This window comes from Fomitopsis serialis (genome assembly GCF_022376445.1).
Source record: "Fomitopsis serialis strain Sig1Antser10 chromosome Unknown B0H18scaffold_178, whole genome shotgun sequence".
NCBI classification, from domain to species: Eukaryota; Fungi; Basidiomycota; class Agaricomycetes; order Polyporales; family Fomitopsidaceae; genus Fomitopsis; species Fomitopsis serialis.
In genome coordinates, this window is record NW_025955138.1 from 46,857 (window position 1) to 70,057 (window position 23,201).

The 23,201-nt window shown below is 55.4% G+C and overlaps 6 protein-coding genes across 6 annotated transcripts; all 6 read right to left on the reverse strand.

Annotated features, from left to right (window-relative positions):
• Positions 1-12,303: 12,303 nt before the first annotated feature.
• Positions 12,304-15,070, reverse strand: B0H18DRAFT_960173 (uncharacterized protein; the record flags this gene model as incomplete). The annotated part of the gene is made up of 13 exons (XM_048042923.1): positions 12,304-12,475; positions 12,540-12,647; positions 12,710-12,771; positions 12,828-13,001; positions 13,061-13,300; positions 13,354-13,431; positions 13,461-13,721; positions 13,771-13,940; positions 14,006-14,137; positions 14,183-14,272; positions 14,344-14,511; positions 14,571-14,732; positions 14,761-15,070. 13 exons carry the CDS (start codon positions 15,068-15,070, stop codon positions 12,304-12,306), a joined length of 2,127 nt encoding a protein of 708 aa, XP_047886176.1.
• A 488-nt stretch (positions 15,071-15,558) lies between these two features.
• B0H18DRAFT_830823 (uncharacterized protein) lies at positions 15,559-15,890 on the reverse strand (the record flags this gene model as incomplete). The annotated part of the gene is made up of 2 exons (XM_048039390.1): positions 15,559-15,783; positions 15,834-15,890. Coding segments are annotated over 2 exons (282 nt in total), but the record flags the coding sequence as incomplete, so codon positions are not given.
• A 21-nt stretch (positions 15,891-15,911) lies between these two features.
• Positions 15,912-16,241, reverse strand: B0H18DRAFT_833196 (uncharacterized protein; the record flags this gene model as incomplete). Its single annotated transcript, XM_048039422.1, has 2 exons — positions 15,912-16,007; positions 16,074-16,241. Coding segments are annotated over 2 exons (264 nt in total), but the record flags the coding sequence as incomplete, so codon positions are not given.
• A 688-nt stretch (positions 16,242-16,929) lies between these two features.
• Positions 16,930-17,310, reverse strand: B0H18DRAFT_887753 (uncharacterized protein; the record flags this gene model as incomplete). The annotated part of the gene is made up of 2 exons (XM_048041197.1): positions 16,930-17,123; positions 17,172-17,310. 2 exons carry the CDS (start codon positions 17,308-17,310, stop codon positions 16,930-16,932), a joined length of 333 nt encoding a protein of 110 aa, XP_047886179.1.
• A 2,743-nt stretch (positions 17,311-20,053) lies between these two features.
• B0H18DRAFT_1047692 (uncharacterized protein) lies at positions 20,054-21,057 on the reverse strand (the record flags this gene model as incomplete). Its single annotated transcript, XM_048030847.1, has 4 exons — positions 20,468-21,057; positions 20,429-20,431; positions 20,288-20,326; positions 20,054-20,241 (listed from the first exon to the last, which is right to left on the reverse strand). Coding segments are annotated over exons 1-4 (344 nt in total), but the record flags the coding sequence as incomplete, so codon positions are not given.
• Positions 20,733-21,425, reverse strand: B0H18DRAFT_157835 (uncharacterized protein). Its single transcript, XM_048036898.1, has 2 exons — positions 21,151-21,425; positions 20,733-21,077 (listed from the first exon to the last, which is right to left on the reverse strand). The coding sequence occupies exons 1-2, from the start codon at positions 21,246-21,248 to the stop codon at positions 20,819-20,821; spliced, it is 357 nt and encodes a 118-aa protein (XP_047886181.1). The 5' UTR covers positions 21,249-21,425; the 3' UTR covers positions 20,733-20,818.
• Between the last annotated feature and the right edge of the window lie 1,776 nt (positions 21,426-23,201).

A 23,201-nucleotide genomic window follows, 5' to 3' on the forward strand; every position in this document is an offset into this window, starting at 1 on the left:
CAAGATAGAGACCATGCGGTACGCTAATTGTAATGCGGGAGAAGATAGGCTAAGCGAATACAATTAGACCGGAGTTCGGAGAAACGGAGACGGAGAAAACGGAACTGGAGTTCGGAGGTGGTCTTGGTGGCACGGAACGTGACAGTGCCTCCCAACTGGATCGAACCCCTGAGATCCATAGGCGATGGCAAGTGGCCGAGATCTGAGATCTGAACGGATATAAGGCTGAAAATTTTCGGAGTCCGCATCTTCACAACTTGACCTCCACTCCCCACCATCTCCTCGCCACTCCCGTACTCCGTTGCCCCCACCATGTCCGACGCTGTCACCCACAACCCCGACCCCGCCGCCGACGACATCGAGGAGCTGGAGAAGAGGCTCAACGCAGCGAAGGCCGCAAAGGAGGCGCGACGTCGCGCGGAGGCCGAGGCGAAGGAGAAGGCGGAGGCCGAGGCAAAGGCGCGTGCGGAAGCGGAGGAGCGGGAGCGGAAGGAGGCGGAGGAGCGCGCTAAGCGCATCGAGGCGGAGCAGAGGGCGAGTGCGGCGGCGGAGGAGAAGGCCGTGGAGGAAAAGAGGGCGGAGGAGTTGAGGAAGGCGCGGGCGGAGAAGCGGAAGGCAACGGAGGAGCCGGAGTCGTCCGGAGTGATCCAGTGAGTACCCAATGCCATGGTCCGGGATTCGGGGCTAAGGGAAAACAGCACGGAGTGCGACCGGTGCCGGGTCAAGGGCCTGGAGTGCGTCTTCGAGAACGTGGGACGCAAGAAGTCCTGCGTCGCATGCCATCGCAACAAGGCGGCATGCAAGGGTTCGACGGAGAAGCCGGAGACGACCCGGAAGAGGACGAAGAAGGCCGAAGAGTCGGAGCCGAAGAAGAGGTCGGCGAAGAAGTCGAAGTCCGTGGTCGCGGACTCCGACGTGGAGATGATGCCGGAGCCGGAGGCCGGATCCTCCAAGAAGATGGCCGTGGCTCAGGAGTATGAGATGCTCCTGAGCGATGGTCGTCGGATCTGGCAGCGGGACTCGAGCTCCGGGATGACGAGCGCGGAGTTGCTCGAGGCCCTCCTGGTGGAGGTCCAGGGACTCCGTCGCGAAGTCCGGGAGGCGCGGACGGAGTGGAAGAAGGAGTCGTACCGGAGGGAGAGGGTGGTCGCCCACCACTTTGCGGGAATGGTGGAGAAGCTGGAGAAGATCGCGGAGCCGGAGAAGCTCCAGGAGATGGAGGAGGAGGAAGCGGAGTCGTCGGACTCCGACAGCGAGTACGACCCGGAGAACGAGGAGAGGTCGGGTAGTGAGGACGAGTAGAATACGGGCACAGCCCCAAAATTGTTTTTCTTTTTCCTTCAATGTAACTCCGGTGTGGTCCTGCCCGTAAGAATTGCAACGGAGTCGGAGACTACGGAAGTGAGGCTAAAGGTCCGGGTTTCGTCGGATATGCGGCGTGAAAGTCTGAGACGAGCTCCGCAGCGTTTTCGAGTTCCGTGGCGAGAATCCAGGAGGTTTCCTCGTCAGTTCCTTCGTAACCAGCCCAGCGTACATAGTATAATAACTGGCAGGCGCGACGTCGACGATCAATCTTGGAGTCCAGGATTTCGGAGATCTCGAACTCCGGTTCTCCGTCGATAAGGACTGGCGGAGGTGGAGACTGAACCCGTCCTGGTATGGTGTTCGGAGTTGCGGGCTCGAGCTGTGAGACGTGGAAGACTGGGTGAACAGCACGCATAGTGTCTGGGAGTCGAAGAGTGAAGGAATGTGAATCGGCTTGGGCGATAATGGTATAAGGTCCTAGGTTCTTTTCGGAGAACTTCTTTGCGGGACGTGTGGAGCGGAAATGTTCGGCTTTGACGAAGACGGTATCTCCGACCTTAAGGTCCGGAGCCGGAAGCCGGTGTTTGTCCGCTTGGACCTGGTACCGGGCTTGGGCCTGAACGATATTCGTCCGGAGCAAGGTATGGAGTTCGTCTAAGTCGACGACAAACTCGCGTGCGCGCGCGGAAGTGAGATCGCGTTCGGGATGAACAGCGAGGGCCGGATTGTAACCCTTGTTGGCGAAGAAGGGCGAAATTCCGGTGGTCGCATTCGGAGCATTGTTGTAAGCAAACTCCGCAAGGGGCAGGAGACGCGACCAGTTGTCCTGCTGGTAGTTGCAGTAGACCCGGATGTACTGTTCCAGGGTCTGGTTGACTCGTTCGGTTTGGCCATCGCCTTCCGGATGATAACCGGAGGTGAAGTGAAGGCGCATGTCGAGGGCTTTACCGAGTGAGCGGAAGAAATGGGACACGAACTCCGAGCCCCGATCGGAGGTAACGTGCGAGGGAACTCCGTGCTTGGAGAATACATGGAGGACGAAGAGGTCCGCAAGTTCCGGAGCGGTAAGGGTGTCGTGCGTAGGTATGAAAATGGACTGCTTGGTGAGGCGGTCGACTACGACGAGGATGGCGGTGAAACCATCGGAGTCCGGAAGCTGCTCGATGAGGTCCATGGAGATGGAGTTCCAGGGTCGCTCGGGATTGGGAGTTGTTTGAGCGTGCCATAAGGAAGATGACGGGGGACTTTGGCTCGTGCACAGACGGTACAGGACTTGCAGTAGTCTCGGACGAAGAGACGGAGTCCGGGCCAGGAATAGTCCCGGAGTATGAGGGCTTGCGTCTTGTTCTGACCGTAGTGTCCAGCGGTCGGATGGTCGTGACGGGATCGGAGTACCCGGAGACGGAGATCGTCCACGTCCGGTACGTAGATGTGACCACTAAGACGCAGGAAGCCTTCTTCGTCGATGGACCAGCGTGCGTTGTCGCCCTGAGAGGCCAGAGCGAGTCCGGCAGCGAGCTCAGAGTCAGGGAAGGAGGCGGACTGAGCAGTCCGGATGTCGGAACGGAGTAGATGTTCGTCGTGGATGAGGGATGCGCGGAGGACTGGTTCCCGGAGAATGGTTGCCCGGAGAGAGGAAGCGAGCTGTTCCTGCGTGAAAACAGGTCGGAAGTTGTGTGGGTTGACGACGGAGTAGTCACTATCCCCCTCTTTTGGGTAGACATCCCAACGGCGCGTGAGTGCGTCGGGTTTGCTTCCGAGTTTTCCGGGGCGGAATCGGATGATCATATTGAACTGCGAGAGGAACTCCGACCAACGCGCTTGACGTCGCGTCAGGAGTTTTGTGGTAGCGAAGTATTCGAGGTTCTTGTGGTCCGTGACAACGTCGACCGGAGATTCGGAGCCTTCGAGATAATGCCGCCACGTCTTGAAGGCTTCAAAAATAGCCAAGAGTTCCTTATCGTGAGTGTCGTAGTTCAGTTCCGCACCAGTCAAGGTTCGAGAGTGAAAAGCGATCGGGTGGATTTCCCCGGAGTCCGCGGTAATGGACAATATTCCGGCGATTGCGTAGTCCGACGCATCGGTCTCGACGGTGATCTGCTTGTCGGGGATCCAGTGGTGCAGGATCGGAGCGGTGGTGAAAGCCTGCTTTAGCTCGTTGAACGCTTTACGGCAGTCCTCGGAGAAATTCCAGGCAACAGATTTCCGGGTGAGTCGGGTGAGCGGTAGGACGATTTCGGAGTAATTGTGAATGAACCGGCGGTAGAAATTGGCGAAGCCGAGAAACGATTGAACGTCTCGGACTTTGCGGGGTTCCGGCCAGTCCAGAATCGCCTTGACCTTAGACTCAGCCATGGTTAGACCGTCAGCGGAGAGGATGTACCCGAGGTACTCGACGGAATCGGCGTGAAATTCGCACTTGTCCGCACGAGCGTAGAGGTGATGCTTTCGGAGCCGCCGGAGTACTTCCTTGACGTGTTTCCGGTGGTCCTCGGGGTTATCGGAATAGATGAGAATGTCGTCGAGATAAACCACGACGTGAACGTCGAGTAGGTCGGAAAAAATCTCGTTGACAAAACGCTGAAACGCCGCCGGGGCGTTGGAAAGTCCGAAGGGCATGACTTGCCATTCAAAGGATCCGTATCGAGTTCGGAACGCGGTCTTCCACTCGTCTCCCGGAGCAATCCGGACAAGGTTGTAGGCGTGCCGGAGGTCGATCTTGGTATAGATTCTGGCCTTCCGAGGACTGTCCAGGAGATCGGAGATGAGGGGAAGAGGATAGCGGTCCTTCCGGGTGATTTTATTCAAACCCCGGTAGTCGACACAGAGACGAAGCGACCCGTCTTTCTTCTTGACGAAGAGGACCGGAGCTCCGCACGGAGAATTGGAAGGGCGGATGAAACCAGAGCGGAGGTTCTCGTCAATGTACTCTCGGAGAGTGTCGAGCTCTAGCTTGGACAAGGAATAGATAGGTCCGAGGGGTGGAACAGCGCCGTCCTCAACGGTGATTTTGAGGTCGTACGGGCGGTGTTCCGGCAAGATATCCGCCTTGGTCTTGCTGAAGACTTCCGCAAACTCGTGGTACTCCTCCGGTATTCCGGTGAGGTCCGGAGGCGAGTCGGAGACGGATGAGCTGCGAGCAGAGGTTGAATCGACGGCCAGATTGAGCGAATAGCTCGTGGATCCGGCAAGCTTGCAGGCCCTAGAGAACGCCACAGCGTTCACAAGAGATACCTGCGGAGCAGTACGCGGAGCAGGCGGAGGATCCGGTAAAGGATCCGGAGGGGTCGGAGGTGGTACCGAGTCAGATACGGGACGAGTCGGAGGTGCGGTTCGGAATTGGATGCTGCGCTTCTTCCAATCAATCAACGGATTGTAGGCGGAGAGCCAGCTGTATCCCAGGACGGCGGAGACCGACTTATCGAGCGGAGTGACGTAGAAGTCGACGGAGAGAACTTCCCCTGAGGGAAAGTGGAGCGGAATCGAGGCGGTCCGAGTGATGGTCTCGTTAGACGTGCCGTCGAAAAGCTGCAGTCGGAGCGGAGTAACAGGCGAGGTGACAAGATGGTATTTCTCCGCGAAGTCCGAATCTACAAAACAGTGCGAAGATCCGGAATCGACAAGAGCGCGAAAGGGTGATGGTACAGAGTCGGAAAATAGTTCAATTGTGAGGGACGAAGGGTCGGAAAGAGCGGACGCGTTGAGTCGGAGAACCTGTTCCGCGCGGGTATCGTCAACGCAGTCCCCACCGCGCGCGGAGGTCGGAGGACTGCGGACTAGTTTTTTGACTCCTTCGGAGCCTCTGGAGTCGTCGCCGGAGTTGCTTCGGCAGCGCGGCCTTTGGCAGCGGACGACGTCTTCTTCGGGCAGGCATTGGCAGTATGTCCGGCACCGCCGCAGAAGAGGCAGAGGTTGTTGTTGAAACGTCGCTGACGCTCCTCCTGCGTCAACTTGCCGTCCTTGCCCAGCTTGTCGGAGTACGGCTTAGCGGGGGCTTTGGACTGCGCCTTCGGAGTAGACGAAGTCGACGACTTGGACGGAGTAGAGGAGGACGTGTTCTGCGAGCCGGAGGAACCGGACTTCGCAGGCTGCGACGTTTTGGAGTCGGACTTGGAGTCGGCTGACTTCTGGCCGGACTTGTGCGAGCTGGGGGATTCCCTAGACTGCTCAGCCTTGCGCTCCCAGTAACGATGGTCGAGCGCTTGGGCCAGGTTTCGGAGCTCCTCCAGAGTGGAGGGCTTCCCGACTTCGGAGATGCGGTCCTTCAGACGCGCCGGAAGACCTTTGTAGAACTGGTAGCGGAGGGCGGAAGTGCCCCAACGAACCTGTGTCGCGAGACGGCTGAAGTTGGTGATGTACTTCGCGATCCGTTGATTCTCGGACATGGACAGGTTTACGAGGTCGTGTTCTGCTTGTCCGGTGGCGTCGTACGGACCGAAGTTGATTCGGAGTTCCTGCTGGAACTCCTCGTAGTCCGTCAGGAACAAGGGAGGGGTAGACGACACTTGCTCCAATAGGTACGGCTCGAACCATTGCAGAGCAGTACCTTTGAGATAGGAGACGGCGTACGTGACCTTCTTCTCGTCGGAGTCGAATGTCTGGGGGCGAGCTTTGAAAACGAGCTCCAGCTGGGTGAAGAACGACCGGAGTTTGGTCGAGTCCGAACCGTCGAACTGGTCCGGCTCCCGGACGTTGTTCCGCTCGCGCGAAGAGGGTTGCGTCGGAGCGGCAGACTGTCGCTGGAGGGTGGTAGCCAGGAGCGAAATAGCTCCGGCGAGCTCGTGGTTGACATCCTGACCCGTTGGAGGCGGGTCACGACGAGGTGACGAACGGATGGAAGGGGGTAGCGGAACCAACTCCGGAAGAATTGGAGAACGATCTGGAATCGGTTGTGGAGGCCAGTTGATTGGTCCGCCCGGACTATAGACCGGGTTTGCTCCTCCTTCACGGAAGGCAGGATCCTCAAACGGATTGTGGCTGGTGCGACGGGAAGAAGGAACCGGAGAACGTGAAACGGTGTCCGGTGGGAGTATTACAGCGGTACCCCTAACTGTGGGCGTAACGGGTGCAGCTCGAGTGGGTGTAACCGGAGTCGGATTGTTGACCAACGGAACATTATAACGTCGGGCGGAGAACCCGCGGAAATCATCGGTCATGTCGAGATCCCAAGAGTCAGTTCGAATATACTGTTAGGATCGTGCGCTCGAGACGAAGTCCGAGGTCGGAGTTACGAAGTCCGGAGTTTCGGAGCGCAGTGGAATGAGGACTTGGCGAAGCTATTAACAACGCCCCTGGGAGAACTCGACGAGGTCCTCTATTTGGACTTGGACGGAGGTGGACTATGACGGAGTCCGGAGATAGAGTCGGAGGAAGGAGGAGGAGAAGACGAGAGCGAGAGAGAGAAGAGAGAAACTAGACAGAGGTCGGACGGAAGTCCGGAGTTCAGACAGGAGTTCGGAGGAAAGGAAGTCGGATTGGTTAGACGAGGATAAACGAGATATTCAAACTGGAGTACAACAGTGCTACAGTTCGGTCTTTTATACTAAGAGTCCTAATTGTGAACGGAAGACAATAAGTCGGAGGAAGGGATACGGAAAACAATAACGGAAGACCGGAGATGTTAGTAACCGGAGTGAATACAATAAGCTAATTGTCCGTGCAAGATAGAGACCATGCGGTACGCTAATTGTAATCGGGAGAAGATAGGCTAAGCGAATACAATTAGACCGGAGTTCGGAGAAACGGAGACGGAGAAAACGGAACTGGAGTTCGGAGGTGGTCTTGGTGGCACGGAACGTGACAGCAAGTTGTCCTGCCCTGTAAGTGAAAACTCCGCCATAAGTGTCCATGTATAACACCTCAACCAATGTACTGGTACTCACACAAATAGTACTCATATACTCATGGAATGCATTTATGCTTTACTCACTACTTACTTGTTGTACGGTCTCAGCAGCAACTGGGGTGATAGAGGTCAAATGTAGGTGGGATGCCACACATATGGCTGGCTCTGTTGCACAGCAGCTAATGCACCTATATACACAGATCTTTAGAGTTTTAGCATCTATAAGTTCTAACCAACAATGCTGGGGTATTAAATCATAACAGGATTGTATGCATACCATGCGATGCGATGATGTTCGCGCTGGTGGCTGACCTAGTGGCTGAGAAAAGGAGTGAGTTGGAATCGTGCACCTCGTCCTTGATTGGTGTCGGATAAAACGGAAATAGGACCCACTAATAGTACATCAATGTTAGTATTTGTCCGAGGTTGTTTGGAGTCAATGGCGTGACAGCCGGGGGTCGGTATGCAGAAGTGGTCGTAGTGGCGTGAAAGCGCCCGTATGCTCGTTAAGTGTGCAATGCACTCGAGCGATGTTCACTCGGGCACCGCTTCGGGCATGTCCCCGAACTGCCCGAGACGATGTTCGTCTCGCTCTACACGACCTCCTGCTTGTCCAATCCCCAAGAGACTTCACACATAGCATTTAGATATACAACACATGTTGCATACCAAGTTTGGAGACAATCCAACCACAGGAGATGATGTGATAAGTTCTTCTCCTTCCTATAGCCCCCTATAGCCAATTGATGAATGCCCTTGTCATCTCATCTCAGAAGCTTATTGTAAGTGTAAGTACATACACATATGATGCCAATGTAAATTCTGAGAAGTAGTCATAATGTCTGGATGCATGTAGAGGCTCCAAATGAATGAATATGCTTTTTGTACATGTGAACATTCTCATGACATTGAGGCACATATACTAGTCCTGATACTGTGAGTATACACAAAACAGTACATGAATGTGCTTGCAACATACTGGTAGAGCTTTCATGAGCTACAGTGGAGTGGTTGTAATGTTATGCATGCCCCCTTGTGGCGAAGTTTCGCATTTTGGGGCCAGTAATCCTTCATCAAGCACTATGTGTTGCTTGTGGATAATCATAGCAGTTTTCTAGAGTTTATTAGAGTATATTATGCCACTTCTGGCCGCTCTATTGATGGGTATTAGGTAGGCATCACTGAGGAGATAGTCATACTATTCCGAGGTAATAACACATTGTATACACTTGGTAAGCTTATATACAGTGTAAGTATCACTACTAAATGTATGACCCAAGATATTGCGAGAAGAAAAGAAGAAGGGAGCGAGATATTCGTGCTCGTCGTCACCGACAGCGAGCACAGCACCCGACGCGGTGGCGAGCGCGCGTGGGAATCACCCGATCAACGACCGTGGGAGTGCCGCGAGGCTCGGGAACGCGCCACCCAGCCGCGCATCAGAGTCAACGCGGACCCGATCTCCGCACGGGCCCGCCATGGTCGTCGACGGTGAGCGCGATGCGATGGGCCCGTGCGCGTGGCGGCGAGCTCAGCGGGCGTGGCGTCGGCTTACCAAACGTCGGGCGCGACGCCCGGGATCGGGAAGATCCGTGATCTTGAGGGGAGCGCCCTCAGCCACGTAGCACGTGCGCTGCTCGAGGGATACCGGACTTGGGCAATGGAGAGGAGGAGGGGGATGATTACCTTAACGAGGAAAGGGGACGGTGGGCAGTGGTAAATTGCGTGTATGCGGGGACAGGGCTAACTGATTCGTTAGCTACGCGATACGATACCCGTATCAAGAGCTTATCAGCCGGGAGATATCCGAGAGCGAGGTGCTCGCTCGTCGGCTACCCCGGCCCACCTGCTCCATTTGGTAGGTGGTCTCAGATTCAGATCGGTCCGATCCGATCCCGGTCCACCTGCCTAACGCGGAATGAACGCGGGGCGAGACATTGATGTCCTCCGTCTGAGTGATTGCAACCCATTCCTCGGTGCTATGCCCAGCCAGAGGCCGCAAGGCAATTGAAGCCATGATGGTTATTCACAATCTTGCCATCGATTGGGGGGATAAGCCAGAAGACATCCTCAGCTTCGATCCACGGGATGATTGGACTGCAGAGGATTTGGATGACGCGGTGATAGACCCTGACCTTGTTCATGTCATTTTCACGACCATGCAGACGTACCCAAGCATGAAACGGAGGCATGGTTGAAGAGAATGGGCCTGCAGAAACGTTTAGATCTACTTGACGAACTCTTTCCATTGTAGTAACCAGTAACGACAGATTATGTATCCAAATTAAAAGCCCTAAGTAAGTATTCCTCCGCCGCCTCCCTGAGCTTCGCAGAGACACCCTGAGAACTGTTGAGTTCGCGCCGCGATCTCGATCTCCGCCACCGGGCACGTGACGTACCGCCGGGGGCGGTTCGTCTTCTCGTCTCTCCCCCTTCCCTTCTCCTCAGTCGAATTGTACCGCGACTGAGGTGAGACCCAAACCATTACTATACGTTAGGATTGTACTGACTACCTACATAGCGTCTGACCGACGATTTAGGTAGATCAATGCTCAGTCAAATTGTACCGCGACTGAGCGTCTGACCGATGATTTAGCTTCTACAGGTTATGAGCCCCGGACGGTGTTTCTGACCCGCCCGCTTACCTGAGGCTTCTCCTCAGCTATTCAGACCTCGGAACAAGTTTGAGGCACCCATCAAAGTGTGCCTACCCCGCATATTCCCCGCATATAGCCACCTTCTCGGCCAACGACGAATACCCCGACCTCGAGTCCCAGGGTCTCGGTGCCCAAAACGCCGAGAGCTCAAACGGATCTATCTCCGGCGCCCAAGATTGATTTCAAGGCGACCGCCAAGGAGAAGATCAAGCTCCTCCACATACCATCGTCTCTACTCAACGGCGGTGTCATCCTCGATCGTAAGAAGGATAACTGGTATGACTGGAAAACATATATCGAGAACTCACTGAAGATCTGCTTCGCGTGGGGCTACCTGTCTGGCGAGGAGATCGTTCCTTCCGACGACGACGACCCCCGCTCGGTCATCAACTTCCGCAGGAACGAGCAGATGATCATCGCTCTTCTTAGCTCGAAGGCCGCGAAGGAGGAACAACACTTCATAGCTCGGTTCACCAACGCGCGCCCTCTATGGATCGCTCTCTGCGGCCGTCACAAGAAGCAGCCCGGGGCGTACGCCCAGGTTCGTCTACTCCAGGACTTCCTCTCCTGTCGCTACACAGCCGAGGAACATTTCTCGGAGACGACCACGCGACTCCAGGAGCTCGCGGAACATATCTTCCATATCGGCATCCCCAACATCGAGGTCTTCATGACCATAGGAATGCTCAACGCGATGAACGGCTACCTTAGTCACCTCCAATCGCAAGTCGGTACGTCCCTCACGACTTCAGTCACCTCGGGCGTCCCCTACACTTCCGTCGACATCGCGAGTGCCTCAATCTCGAGCAGCGCATCATCTCAGACAACAAGGCGTCCTCGTCCGCCACGGCTCTCGCCGCCTACTTGAAGCCCGGGAAGTCGATGCCGTCGCAGAAGACGTGCACCAACGCTAAGTGCCCGCGTCCGAACGGTCATACCGCTCCGGAATGCTGGGCTCCGGGTGGAGGAATGGAAGGACGTCCGAGAGGAGGTGCGGTGAACAAGAAAAAGGGGAAGGGACCGGGCAAGGCTAGCTCCGGTGCCGCCTCGGGACCGACCGTGACAAGATGGGCGGGCGTACATCGTGGATGGTAAGACCGGCCACGCTTATCTCTTGAGCACGGTCCCACCGGCATCCATGTCCTCTACCTCTCAGGTGATGACGCCACGCCGTCCGAGTCCGACTTCGCTGGGCTGACGACTGACGCGTCTCCCGAATGGCTCGTGTCTGTTGCTGTGCCAGCTGACCTCTTCGAGTACGAAGCTCTGGTGTCTGTTGAAGACGAAGAGGCTGTCTCTCTGAACTGGTCCTCACACTCTCGGGCTCCGTCTGATCCCACTGCTTTCTCGGTGGCTCCAGTGCCTGTGGCTGCTCGCCGTGTCTCTACTGCTGGGACTGAGCCTTTCGTATTCGACTCGGGCGCCTCCACGCACTTGTCTCCTCATAAGGCCGACTTCCACGACCTTCGTCCGATTGCTCCGCCGCTCGAAGTCTGGCACCGCCGCCTGGGCCACGTCAACCATCGTACCATTCACAACATGGCTCGTCTCGGGTCAGTCACAGGTATGCCCATCATCCTCTCCCCACCAGCAAAATGTGAACATTGCATTCTCGGCAAACAGATGAGAAGTGCGGTTCCGAAGGTGCGGGTGGGGGAAAAGGCAACTAGGGTCCTGGGTACAGTGTTCGTGGACGTGCAGGGGCAGCGGACGTGCGTTCCGCCTCTGGGAACTTCATCAGGAAAAAACCGCCCGCAGGGCAGGAGCTCTTAGAATTGATTTGAAGATAGCCAAACCGGTTTGAAGCGGTCAAACTGTTCAAACATGACTCAATACAAGTACCCCTGTTTAAAGGTGTCAAAAATATATCGAACCTGTTGCAAGATTGCCTCGTTTGCTTGAATCAAATTGCTATGGTTTGGTCTTTACTATGAATACATCCATAGCAGTGCTTTCCAGGGGGAACATTTGAGTTTGGTATGATTGAAATGTCTTCAGAGGATTGCCAAAATATGTTTAATGACTTTCTTGTTCTCTCTCATTTGATTCAAAGCACACGGTTTCAGGGCCACCGTTCCCTCAGGGTTGTTATTCCTCAATTATTTACCAGCCCGGATAATGCACATTCATGAATTAGCTGTCATAAATATATCAATTTCGTACATGGCGTGATGGGCGACAGTACACAGCGGCAATCCTACACGACGGGTATGCGAATGCGGTGGACATGGATACAACGTGAGGGGGCTGGATATCATTGGAGGGCAGCGGAGAGCGGTACAACAACAGAGAACAATAACACCAGCGGAGATGATAGGCGTGAGGATGACGCCAGCAAAGATGATAGGCGTGAGGATGATGCCAGCAAAGACGATGCCAGCAAAGATGAGGAGAGAGATGAAAGACAGTATCTTACAAGCGACCCTCCAACATCAGAGCCCTGTGGGATAGCTCAGTCTTGCAACCTACTGATGAGATAACCCACGCACCTAGGCCTTATCCTTGGACGCAGCATTTGGACAGCCCAGCCTGAGCGTTGTCGGGAGCACCACCCCTCGACTGCCACCTAGCCTTCACCTTCCCAGCGTTGATGAGAGGGTCTAGGTCCGCATTGGACTTCTCCTCGCCTTGCCCACTCTGCGAATCCACCCGAAGCCCAGCGAACACCCTGAACAATTGTTAGAAATGTAATCAAATAAAGTCAGCCGCCTACCTGATGTTCTTGGACAGACTGGCGTTCAGGGACTCCGAGAGGTTTTCCCCAGCCCTCGTCATAGTCCTTGTTGTTCGGATTGGCCAACCAATGGATCATCTCCACGCCAGACAGCAGGCGATCGTACCTATTGAGTGTCAGAACTATCCTGTGAGATGACTGTAATATGTGGCCTACGCTGGGGCGTACACCTTCACCTGGAATTCCACCGTGTTGTTGTCGTTCATCCACTCGTCCAAGGCCACGAGAATCTGACATTCGGATCGTCAAGCTTGTTAATGGCACATCAGTAGGCATAATTACTCACCGCACTGCACGCCAGGGCAATCATGTTGCTTGGGATGATCTTCAACGCACCGCCAAGGTCAAACCGTTCTTTGCACGCCGGGCGAAACACGTCCGGGTTCTGTCCGCGGAACCATTGGTTAGCGATGACCTCGGCCACGCACAGACCATGGAACAGCATGTCCAGGTCTGGCTCCTCCACAGCTGAGTGGCGTCAGTTAGCAGCACACCGCGAGCTCAAGATCGAAGACTTACCGATGGGTCAACCTCGGGATCCGGTAGCACAAGCTGCCCGTAGTGAAAGGTGTTGTTGTCTTTCAAGAACTTGATGCGATTCTCCCGGGCTTTCTTCACCTTCTGGTTGCGCTCGACAGCATCCACTGGTTTACCATCGTCCCCAACCTCGGGCAGCCTGATAGACAAGAACTCTTTCTCCACCACGCGCTTCGCCTTCTGCTTGAGCTCCTGCCGAAGCTGGGGTGCAGCCTTGTTCACCTGGAAAACATGAATATGGTTAGTACTGAATGATGAGGGGAGCTAACACGTACGTATGCGATGATCTTGTTCTTTGTCTTCTGGAAGGCCCAATTCGGCTCGAACTTCTTCTGGAAGTCCTCCCTCTGGTACTGACATTGCTCGTTATGAGCCGCTCAACGATGTTGGCAGTCGCCGCATGCTTCTCGGAGACACCTTTCTTCATACGAGGCCAAGCATTCTCCAGAGCAAGGTACACCCTAAGCTCTTGTTGGGCTTTCCCCAGAAGGCTGCGGACATCGACGTCCTCCATGAGCTTCTCATACGCGCCAGCGGTAGGCTCATTCTTGCCCGCCTCGGACTTCTTCGAGTCTGCCTTCTTCCGTGGTTGCCTCCTCTTCCTACCCTTCGACTCGGACTCTTCCTCCATCTTCACAATGATCTGACCAAGAAAGTTTCAGCCCACAGTTCAACTAGCGGAGATGGCTTACCTCGTTCGGAGCTTCCTCGTCTTTCGACAACAATTGGTCCGCGCTCTCATCCTCGTCCTCGCCATCCCCGTCGGAGCCCTTGTACGAAGAGCCTTCCCCGTCCTGCGAGTCATCCACGTCCATCGGAGACGGCTCTCTCCTGCTGGAGTTGCCCTTTGCCACATGTTTGCCTGTAAACGGTCTCTGAATCTGTTGACCGTACGCAGGTACCTTCTCCGATATGTGTGGTACTCACCTTCATCCTTCGACGACCGTGTCTCCTTCCTTCTGGGAACCCCCTCCTTGTCACTGGTCTCCAGCTCATCCTCATCTTCGCTGCCAAGAACGATGGGAGCGGCTTTCTTCTTCGCCTTCACAGTCCTCGAGCCTGAAAATTGTTAGGCTATCCCGGTGCTGATGTATGCTCTCTCACCAAGGTGCGCAGCCAGATCATCCTCGTCCTTCGGAGCCTGCGTTCTCGGCGCAGAACTAATTGCGACCTCCACAATCTTACGTTTGTTACCTGTTGATAGCTCTTATGAATGTTTTCTTACCAGTGCATGCGCAATCCTGAAACTTATCTGACAAACTCACCCGCTGCTGTTGCCTGTTCCGCCAACTGATCCTGGCGTTGAGTCCTGGTCTTCTTCTTCTCCGGCTTCTCTGACCCAGATTCGCCATCACTGTCCTCGTTGTCGGAAGAAGAAGGGACGTTTTTTCTCTTACGCGGCGTGGTAATGGGTGTGGACTTGCCCGGTGACCCTGGAGCAGCCTCAGACCATCCCTCGCCACACGAACTGATACGAACTGATTTTACTTACTTCGATTCTTCCCTTTGCTCTTTGACGGTATCACTAGCTCATCCTCATCAGACCCCCCAGCCTTCGACTCTTCCTCAGCAATGGCATCGTCATCGTCCCCTCCTGTTCCATCATCGCCTTGCTCTTGGCTTGCACATCTGCATGTCTGTGTCTCATTGTGTACTGTGAGAAAGTAATGTAGGGGACGTACCATCCTGATGCTCCTTCTCCCCAGAGATCCCCTTTGATCCCTTGGCTAGGTTCGACCGAGCCATTGCGTCCAGCTCTTGCGCTGTCAGGTTGGGCAATAGGGATCGTAGCGACTCCTTCATAGCCTTGAGCCGAGCTGCATAGCTCAGCACCGGTACAGCATCAGCTCCGGAATCTGCTTTGCTGGACGAAGACTTGGTTGCCACCCCGGCACCAGCAGACTTTCTCGCCGCCGGGGTCTTGGCCTTGCTCGCCACCGGGGTCTTGACCTTGTTCGCGGCTGCGGATGAGCGGGTGTTGCGGGGACCCATGTTGTGAGATGATGAGCGTGAAAAGAGTGAGCGCAGACGATGAAATAGAGGTTGAAAGTCTACCTTCAAAGTTTCGCCGATAACAGAAGACCTTGAGCTTCTAAAACAGAGATGCGGAGATGCGCGGAACTGAGGTCCGCACCCTCCGAAGGACCGACGAAGAGGTTATGGTCTCAAGCGATTCAAAGAGCTATGGGTAGAGGTAGAGCATGAGGGCAGCGTTCCACAACATAGTTAAAGTTCAAGGTGACGTGGTTCTATTGCAGGGTAGGTAGTCAAGGTACATCCGAGGAACATAACATACGTACAGGGCGCTAAGGCTACCAAAAATGTGCATTGCCGGCCCAGCCGTTACGGCCTTCCTTTGTCCACCTGTCTATCTCTTTGTCCGTGTGCAGAACGATGGAGGCGCGACACCCAGTAAAGTGGAGGTTAAAATGAGTAACGCGCAATGAAGGAAATGCGACGAAATCGCCATTTCGAAGAGGAAGGGCCAGGCCGGGCTCATACAGACACAGCTCGCCTCCCTCAAACTCTCCCACCGCCAAGACCACACAGAGTGATTTATCCTGCTTGTCTCTGTGAGCCAGAGTGGCCACATTCAGGTTGACAACGAGTGACAGGAAGGGATGGACCAGAGAACTGGCATTCCCCGGTAATACCTCCGCGTCCATGCGTAGGTCGTCATATTCCAAGCAAAGCGAGTCCTTGAGCTGTATATATATTCAGCCACTCAGTTCAGTGGGTAGATAGAGAGACGTACCTGCTCAGCCATCCATTCAAACAATTTTTGGAAGACGGATTGCAGATTATTGTAGATGTCTTTGTATTTACCGGTGTCTTGCGACGGGTAGGGAAGCATTTGACCGTAGTTCGTTCGAGTGTTGTCGTCTTTCTCAATGAGTATGGGGTGTGCGTCGACCGGAACATCGTGTCCCTGTGATAGCCCATTCTCAGCACGAAGTGACATACCAACAGTAGAACGTTAAACGGATTCACTGACCCTTGTCCTGTGCCGGTTATACCAGGCGAAATGAAGTGCCGCGAAGCTGAAACCTCTTCCCTCCGATGAGGAGCACGTTTCTTTGAGATTCTCCGCCTGGTCTTCAAAACAAGCGAGCAAGTTTACAGTGAGCATCTCGCGGATCTCTTGCGGCATGTTGTTGAACACGCATGCAACGAGAGATCCTCTACTATCCTCGATTTGAATGGGACCCCTTTCAAAGGGTGAGATAGACGCAGTTGATAGTTGAGGAACTACTCACGATGCCAGGTCAGGCTTGATGGCAACATATTCCTTGACTTTCCGTCCACTGGGGCCTTCTGGAGCAGCCGGTGACAGCTACAGACCAGTTGCTACAGGTGAGAAGGAGCGTACACTGTTGTATGATCAAACGAAGGGAACATACCAGGGCCTGCAATGCCGTGGGCGTTTCTGGTTTCAGCGCTGCTGCAGCCAGCAAACGCTGAGTCTCCGTCCAAGTGAAGGCTTCTTCAGGTAGATTGGGCACCGGGTACGCACGATGCACATCGAGGCTGAGATCGAAGTCCTTCATTACAACGCATATGCCTGGTATGTTGTGATTCGTCATCTCAACATCGGACTGTTCAGCGAGGATCTCGTCCTCATCTTCGTACACATCGGACAAGGGAGAGGGGGATCAATCGCGCCCTCAATGTCGCCATTTCGACGGAAGAGATTTTGACTGGCCCGGGTGAGCGGAACCGCATCGCTGGCCGGATCGGGATTGGGAAGCAGGCAAGCTGCCCATATTTCCAGGTTTCTATCCACGGAAGTAAAGTTACTAGCACACCACGTATAATTAGCAGAGCACAAAGTTCAAAAGGTCTGTGGACGCTCACTTGAGTATTAGGGAGCCGAACAATTTATCGGAGTGCTCAAGATTGGAGCAATCAAGCGCGTCCAATGCCACGCCAAGTTCTACCAGCATGGGAGGAGAGTACAGTGCGTCAAATTGCAGAGGTAGCTGCGCTCGCACGCGGTCTATAGCCGGGATGATACGCTGAATGACTATACTACCTGCCACAGTATCTGCAGACTAGTGTGAGGTGAGCTGCGCCGGAGTGAGTTAGTACTTACTTGGGTCGGGATCACGTAGAACGTTGGCGACCGTCCAAGCAAAGTCACCAACGGATTGTATGACGTCTTTACGCAGATCGGCTAGAATAACCAGCAGGACAGCATAGATAGATCCTGCCAGAGAGGGTGCATAAGCCATATTGCTTGTTTACTGCAACATTAAGGACATATACGGGCAACCTACCCCCTGTTGCGATCACCAAGAATCTGCTTCCAATCTCGTTCCAGTGGCAGAATGTTCGCTGGCTTGGCGAGGAAGGGCGACCGCTGATGTGCTTCTCATACACCTGGCATACGCTCAGATTGCTTGCACGTCTTATGCTATCCAAGCAACTTCAGATTAATAAACGCGATGACCAAATATGTTTCACTGACTTAGAGGTTTTGCAGACCAACTGCATGTAATGCACAATGACGAGGAAACTGACACATTGGTCAGCGGTTGTAATTCGCGTACATCTTTGAACAATCAATTCAAGAGTGTTGTCCAGGAATCCGGTTCCATCGTCTCCTTGTTCTAGCAGCGCCCGCACGGATGATAGCTGAGAGCGGCTGCGGTCTGAGGCTAAGTCGATGGATGCAGAGAGACGTGCAAAGAACACTCTGATGGCTGGCGTTGACTGGTTGAACGGGTCTCGACGCCTCACCCATTTCTTAACTGAGGAGCCGCTCTTGCAGTGCGGGGGAGGTAGCACTCCTCTGTCTGCTCTTCTCCCAGGTTTGGGGGGTTGCTTGTCAAGCTTTGCGGTCTGAGAGACCCGGTGATGCGTCGACTTCTTGGAGTTCTGGCAGCAATTTGAACGACGCAGACTGGGTTCTTCATGGCCATCTGAGTTCGGATTGCCTGCAATATGTTGTCAGACTACTACGTACAGCACCTGAGTCAATTGCACTCACCGTTGGGTATCTCCTCCCCATCGCCCTTCAAGGCATCGCTGATCAATTGAAGTCTATCCCGCACAGCAGGCAGAGCAGAGTGAAAGTCTTCGTACTTCGTCAAGAGCAATTGAAGCGCCTGACTCTCTTCTTCGGAGAGCTTCAGAATGTGTTGTAGTGTGGGAGTCATGACGACGTAGAAGTTATTAGGCGCCGATGTCCCGAGGGTAGTATGAGTTGGAACACATTTGGAACACGTTACAAGCAATACATTTCATGCTACAAATACGTACAGCTACATCTATGGCCATCCAAACCACTGTCTGAGTTGAGCTTGAGCGAGAGACTGAGCAAAGTACACCATGCTTTTCGACCAGTCCATGGATAGCCACTGCAGGCCGTCAGCCCCCAGCCTGTTGTACAATTGGCTGTCTTCGAACCACCCTCGATCGTCCGTATCAGATTCATCGTCGTTGAAGGCCGCGAAATCGTTGACCTCGCCCAGTAGGACGTTGATTCGACGTCTGTCAGAGGTGCTGAGGTCGTCTTGTAGGTCATCGAGGTCGTCAAGGTTGTCGAGGTCGTCGATGGAGTTGAGGAGGCTCAACTCCTGGGACATGATGGTTATGTTGTACCTAGCCGCGGCCAGGTAACCTTTGAAGACATTGTAGAAAAACGCCCTGGCCTTCCCAGAGCATTTTTCGAAGTCGAGGCTTTCGCCGTTTGGCGTGATGGCCTGCTGAACGTCAGTTCAGCTCAGTCTAGATGGAGAGGGGGCACTCACCATGTGCCCAAAGTAAAGCTTGAGTTCCCTCGCTGTCCACTTCTCGCATCCAGGGTATGGAGGGCGTTGTCGTAGCGCGTTGTACGACACCGATGGGATGAAGATGGCGTACCCGCTTAGAGCTCCTACGATCGCATGGCGATTGAAACTGATGTGGGGCGTGGTATGCTCCCTGTTGACCTTCCTCAACGCCTGAACCTCCCGTGCCCTATGCAGATGCCATGTGGCGGCGCTGCTGCCAGTCCCTTCAGTCCCCATGAAGCCCCAGAGGCCCCAGGAAGAGGGGTCCCTTTTGTCCTGGTTGCCTGCCTGCTCCTTCCACTGCCTCAGCACCTCAGGCTCAGGCTTCTTCATTTGGCCCTCCGATGCAGCGAAGAAGATGGTCCCAAGAACGGCATGGGCGCCGGCGTCGCATTCCTCTACCAGCTGCTCAACAATCAGTGGGCAAGGTGGCTCAGTTCCGATGGCGGCTCACCTTGTTGACTCCATGGGCCATGCTCTCCGAGGAGTGAACCTCCACATAGAGGCCCTTGGCGGGGTGTAGGCCCACCATGAGTCTGACCACACAGTCTGGCCGGAAACCGCCAACAGAGAGCTCATCGTTGGTGGTGGTGGGCTCTGTCATGCCCGCCAGAGATGCGCAGTCCTGGGAGCACAGATCAATGAATCTGTGAGCGAGGTGCTGGACACCGATGTGAACATCGCCTACCGCCATCGCGGGTGTGAAGGAGAGGCGGACAGGCCATCAGGAAAATCCAGATTCCGCAATGTGTAATAAATTGTGTCAAATTGTTGCTAACACGTCTCATGAGTACTCACCGAACTCCGCGAGCTAATTCTGTGATAATAACATCTACTGGATACAGTATTAGTACATGTATGATCCTATTAGACACAGTGACGAGGTTGTTCCCTAATTGTTGCTAAAGTGGTACATCATACAACGTGCACGATGCTTGTTACGAGTAGTTCAACAATGATTCTATTGCTGTGTGGTATGACTGAATACAAATGCTGTATGCTACACTAAGCAACGCAACAGTCAATGGTCGACAAGGCCATCTTCAACATAATGACGACAACTCCTATGTGTTAGCTATTCTACGAATCCCCATAGCATCTCACACCCAAGCCATTACTCGTGACGGTCACCATACAGATCACGCACGAGTGCGGGTCATGCAAACCACGAGTGGGGTTAATGGGCGCCAGGTTCGTACACATGGGGGATGCACAAATGAGTATGCGGGCGCGCGGGCGGTAGCGGATATTCCGGCGCGTGGTCAGGTCAATACGCGGGTGGGTAGGGTAGGCAAGCATGCAGGCGGGCGTGCAAATATGTGGGCAGGTGGATAGGCAAGTGCATGAGTAGGCCAGAGAATGGACGGGCAAGCCAGGGAAGTAAGTGGAGTGATACTACGATGAGCAAGTTGTGGATGAGTAGATGCGTAGACAGACGCACGACTGGACAGGCAGCAGGCGGGCGGGCGAGTGAGTGGCGCACTGTGGCTGCTGGCGGATGGGGTGCGGGGACGTGAGATGTTGGCAGGGAGGGCGACAGGAGACCTGTGCAATGTGGCCGTGTGTGGTCCAAACTCTGATGAGGCGGCGGACGGTGTGAGACGGGGATGCAGTCGCGCATCGTGGCTGCTGGTGGGCAGGGCGCGGGGACGTGAGACTGCGACGGGACGACGAACGGAGTGAGAAGAGACGCCAGGTAGAAGCCAGGACTCGGGAGCGAGTAGACGGTCGAAGATGGCGTGAGGGAGGTAGGGAGAGTGTCGAGGGCGGAGGGTGGCGAGCGGTCGCCATCCATTTTCGGGATGGCGAGACGGACCGGATTAGGCAGTGTTGTATCGGATATGACAGGAGGCGGGCGCGGACGAGTAGATTTGGACGTGAGGAGTGTGGCGGGGACCTGACGGGGGGTAAGATGGTTGTGCAGACAGAGTAGAACTATGATCAGGAGGTCAACAAGTGCCGGGTACTAGTCGAACGAAGAGGCAGGCGGGAGGGCAAACAATGCGGCAGGCAAAAAGGCATCCATATGAGTGAGGAAGGGGCAGGCGAGTAGGTAGATAGGCAGAGCGAGCGAGTGGGTAAATGCCGGCGAACGAGTGAGCAGACCATCAAAAGGCTGCGGATAACCAGACGAGCAGGCACACTGGCCGGTGGCGAGTAGGCGCGATGAATTGACTGTTCGTCGATATGCCGGGTCGCACGGGCGCACGGGCAGCACTAGGGAACTGTGACAAGTAGGGCGGGGAGTATTAGAGTCCGAGTCAGGAGTCAACAAAGGCGTACGTACCTCTGACTTACAAGCTGTTGTGCGCACCCTTGCTATGGTCATCCCTCTCCTCGTATTCGTCATTCAATCTGCCGCCCCTCCTCGTCCTTCGTCTTGCTGTCCCTTCCATCCCACGCTCGTCATGTTAGATGCGCATCGCGCGAGCCCGAGTTCGCCTGGCCAAGTTGCATGCCCCAGAGACACGCAGGTTCGAGAAGAGGCGGTCGAGCGCGCAGTAGATCTGCTGAGATAGACCACAAGTCTCTTGAGGTGCGGTTGGGCAGGCGTCGTGAGGCGTCGTGGCTGGTCGTAAGTAGCTCAGAACTTACGCCGGCGCTTGCTGCTAGCGCGAACCACATATGCGCGGGAAAGGCCGGAACCGGCGCTTGGGACTTTGTGCTCTCACGGCGCGACGACGTTTGCGCCCATTCTCTCATCCTAACCTTCGCCACAGCATTCAAAAGCTGAAGCTGAAGATTTAACGGCCCCGAGACGACACGCCGCAATGAGCGCAGACAAAGGAAGCGGAGGACGAGGGGTTGGAGTGGTGAACAAAAGGAATGCGGAGGCACGAAAAATACTTGAAGGTGAGTCTTCAGCGCACTCACTGATGATTCTTGTTCCCAACTCTTCGCTGTGTGAGTAGGTGCATCAATGAGCAACGAGCTCGCGGTGCCTACTTGCCTGCTCGTCTGCGCATCCCGCGTATTTGTGCTTCCCATCCGTTGGCCCTCTCACGCCCGCCCGTTCATGCCTGCCTGCCCTAACTAGCGTTTTTACTTGTCTGTCCTCGCCGACTGTCTCGCCTGCTGCCCTCGCCTTCATGCTTGTACCCTCCCTCCCGCTCTCGCCCGATTACTCATCCTTGCCTGCTCGCCGTTGCTCTCACACGCCTGCTCGCTCGCCCACTCGGTTGCCCGCTCTCATCTGCTCAGGCTCGCCTTCTCGCCAACTCGCTCGTCCACTTCCTTGCCTGTCCGCCGCCGTCTTGCCCACTGGCATACTCCCCTGCTTGTTCACTGATCTGCCGGCTCATCTGCCAGCTTGCCAGTCCGCCCGCACTCGTTGCCCACCCTCGCCTCGCCTACTACCCGCCCTTCTTCGCCATCTTGCTATCTCACACATCCACCTGTTCTTAACTGCTTGTCATCACCCCCATACTAGGTAAACTGTAGCACGCCGTTCTTCTCGTGCCCGCGCCCTCGACTTCTCGCGCCCACCCTCGGTTCAGAGCCTGCCTCTTGCCTGTACACTCGCTCGCGGCTTCTCGACTGCCCGCCTGTTCTTGTCCACCCACCCGTACTCACGCACTGTTTCTTAGCCGAATGGAAGCTGCTCCGGGAAGTGCTCGGGAAGGATGTGCTCTGCGTCGTGTTCGCATCCTATTGGTGCACGAGGATGATCTCCTCGGGCCTGGGAGCACAAAACGACGCCTGCATCGTGACCGTGCTACCAGGACGATCACTGATCAATGACCATACTGCACACCGCAGCCGACGAACACACCACGGGCCTGGGCGCAGCGACGACCGGACGGCCGGCGTGGAGTGCGGGGACGGGCGAGAGCGAGGCGAGGGCGAGGGCGAGGGCGCGATGAGGGCGAGGGTGAGGGTCTACAGGCGAGTGCAGGCATACGCGCGCGGGCTCACTCACGGCAGGTGCAGGACACGTCAATGTGCTGCGCGACGCGTACGACGACCGCGAGCACGCATACAAAGCCGACAAACAGTCAGGAGCCATCGGGCGGACGGGTGGACGGGCGGGCGTGCGAGCAGAATGGCAAGCGAGCGGGACGGCGAGCGAGCGAGTGAGTTGGCGGGTGGACGAGCGTTAGCAACAACGGGCGGCGACTGGCGCGGACCAACAACACAAGCACGTCAATCACGAGCGTGCTGGGCGAATGCCCAGCATGCAGACGTGGCCGGCGAGCGCACAGGCAGGCGGGCGGGCCAGTGGGAACACGAGCGCACAGGCAGACGAGCGCACAGGCAGGCGAGCGGGACAGCGGGCAGGCAAGTGGGATAGCGAGCGCGCGGACGGGCGGACGAGCGACCGAACAGACGAGCGACCGAACAGACGAGCG